Below are 2602 nucleotides of genomic sequence, written 5' to 3'. Positions count from 1 at the left end.
TATATATAGATTTATATATACGGTAAACATTATCGTCAGTCTCACTTGTGTATGTTAAGAGTTGTATGTTTTGTATTGCGGTCTACATCTCAAGTATGTAGCTCGATGTACAGCTCCCTTGTTTTGGTCTTTTCGGTGGCAAGTCCTCTTCGATGGTGTGTACCTACTTTGTACTATCTTTTTTGAAGTGATCATCTGCGTTATACGTATATATCCATATCCTCGACTGCCGATACAAATACTTGTATTCATGTATACTTGGTCCTTGTGTGCCAATATAAATCCCTATACACCTTTCTAACCATATACATACCTTCTCTCCTGCTTTCCTATATATATGTATATACCTATTTACTTATATACCCATATACCCATATACCCATATACCAGCATACCCATTTACGTACATACCCATATACCCATATACCCATATACATATATACCCATATACCCATTACCCATATACGTATATACCCAAATACCCATATACGTCTATACCCATATACGTATATACCCATATACGTATATACCCATATTCCCATATACCCATATACCTATATGCCCATATACGTATATACCCATATACCCGTATACGTATATTCCCATATACCCGTATACGTATATTCCCATATACCTATATACCCATATGCCCATTTACCCCTTTCCCCATATACGTATATACCCGTATACCCATATACGTATATACCCATATTCCTATATACCCATATACCCATAAACGTATATTCACATATACCCATATACCCATTTACCCATATACGTTTATACCAATATACCTGTATAATTGTACGCCTGTTTTCTTATATATCAGTACTTATATGCCGATACAAATATCTGTATCCCTGTGCAACTACATAAATACCTTAATTCCTGTATCCGAGTGTTCGTATATCCCTGTCTCCCTATAAACTCCAATACCCCTATGCCTACACCCCTACACACCTATACCCCTACACACCTACACACCACCCCAATCCACCCCTCTGCCTATCTCAGAACGACACACCACTGTCAGAGCTACTGTTGCAGCCGCATGAGGTGGACATGGCTGGTTGGTTTAGCCCTGCCGTGTGCACGTCCATCGTCAACCGCACTGGAGCGGCCCATCAAGTGCCCGTGCGCCGACTGAGTGGGTAAGTATAGGGTATTGGTACCACTGCACCTGCTTGTACTTGTGCTTGTACTTTTGCTTGCACGTGTACTTGTAGCCGAGGGATGCATGCGGATGTACGAGTAGTTCGGTACAATCTCTGGACTGAGTGGGTAAGTACAGGGTATTGGTACCACTGCAACTGCTTGTACTTGTAATTGTACCTGTACTTGTACTTGTAGCTGAGTGATGCATGCGGATGTCCGAGTAGTTCAGTACAATCTCTGGTATGCATGCTCATCTGTGAGTGGTTATCTACTCTTGGGTAGTATCAGTAGTACTGTGTCTGTCTCGTATATATGACTGTGGCTGGAGGTGATGACGAGTGTTCCATTGCATTGAATGGTTTGTATCTATTCTTGGGTAGTATCAGTAGTACTGTGTCTGTCTTGCATATATGACTGTGGCTGGTGGTGATGACGAGTGTTACATTGCATTGACTGGATTGTATCTACTCTTGGGTAGTATCAGTAGTACTGTGTCTGTCTCGTATATATGACTGTGGCTGGTGGTTGTGACGAGTGTTCCATTGCATTGACTGGTTTGTATCTACTCCTGGGTAGTATGAGTAGTACTGTGTCTGTCTCGTATGTATGGCTGTGGCTGGTGGTGATGACGAGTGTTCCATTGCATTGACTAGTTTGTATCTACTCTTGGGTAGTATCAGTAGTACTGTGTCTGTCTCGTATATATGGCTGTGGCTGGTGGTGATGACGAGTGTTACATTGCATTGACTGGTTTGTATTCTACTCTTGGGCTTGTGTACCGTCTGCACTGCGGTTACCTACGACCAATTGATACGGCATCACCTCTTAGTGTACTCAATCGTCCTCCAGTTATGTATTTCTAGATGCATAGGGGGTGCGCCTATCTCTCTTCACCCGTGGGGACGAGTGGTACTTAACTATCGCTCGGTGTCCTAATCTACGATGGATAGGTAGATATAATAAATATAGAGAGAGGTAGGCCCAATCGAATATAGAGAGGCAGAGAGATGGGGTGTCGTAATCTACGGTGGATAGGTAGATATAATAAATATAGAGAGAGGTAGGCCCAATCGAATATGGAGAGACACAGAGAGATCGAGGCTCAATCGAACACTTGCATCTACACACGTGTACATCTAAAGTTTGTCCACTTTACACACGTGTACATCTAAAGATTGTCCACTTTACACACGTGTACATATAAAATTTGTCCACTTTTTGCATGTTACCGGCACAGATATGAGAGTTACCAGCAAGCCTTCGACAATCCACATGCGCCACACGTGGACGAAGATACGACCCACTCAACAGGGACACTGACACAGCGAGTGACCGATGCCGATGTACTCAAGAGTGACTTTGATATGTTCGATAGGTGCGTATGCATGTATATGTCTAATGGATGTGCTTAACACACACAAACACACACACACACACACACACACAC

The 2602-nt window shown here is 42.7% G+C and overlaps 1 protein-coding gene across 1 annotated transcript; it reads left to right on the top strand.

The window, feature by feature from the left end:
• Window positions 1-2392: 2392 nt before the first annotated feature.
• On the top strand, window positions 2393-2567 carry SARC_09926 (hypothetical protein; the record flags this gene model as incomplete). Its single annotated transcript, XM_014296047.1, has 1 exon — window positions 2393-2567. A coding segment is annotated over one exon (175 nt), but the record flags the coding sequence as incomplete, so codon positions are not given.
• Window positions 2568-2602: the final 35 nt, after the last annotated feature.

This window comes from Sphaeroforma arctica (genome assembly GCF_001186125.1).
Source record: "Sphaeroforma arctica JP610 unplaced genomic scaffold supercont1.1083, whole genome shotgun sequence".
Taxonomy (NCBI): domain Eukaryota; class Ichthyosporea; order Ichthyophonida; genus Sphaeroforma; species Sphaeroforma arctica.
Note: the sequence above shows the minus strand (reverse complement) of the source record. Positions and strands in the feature narration are given on the sequence as shown.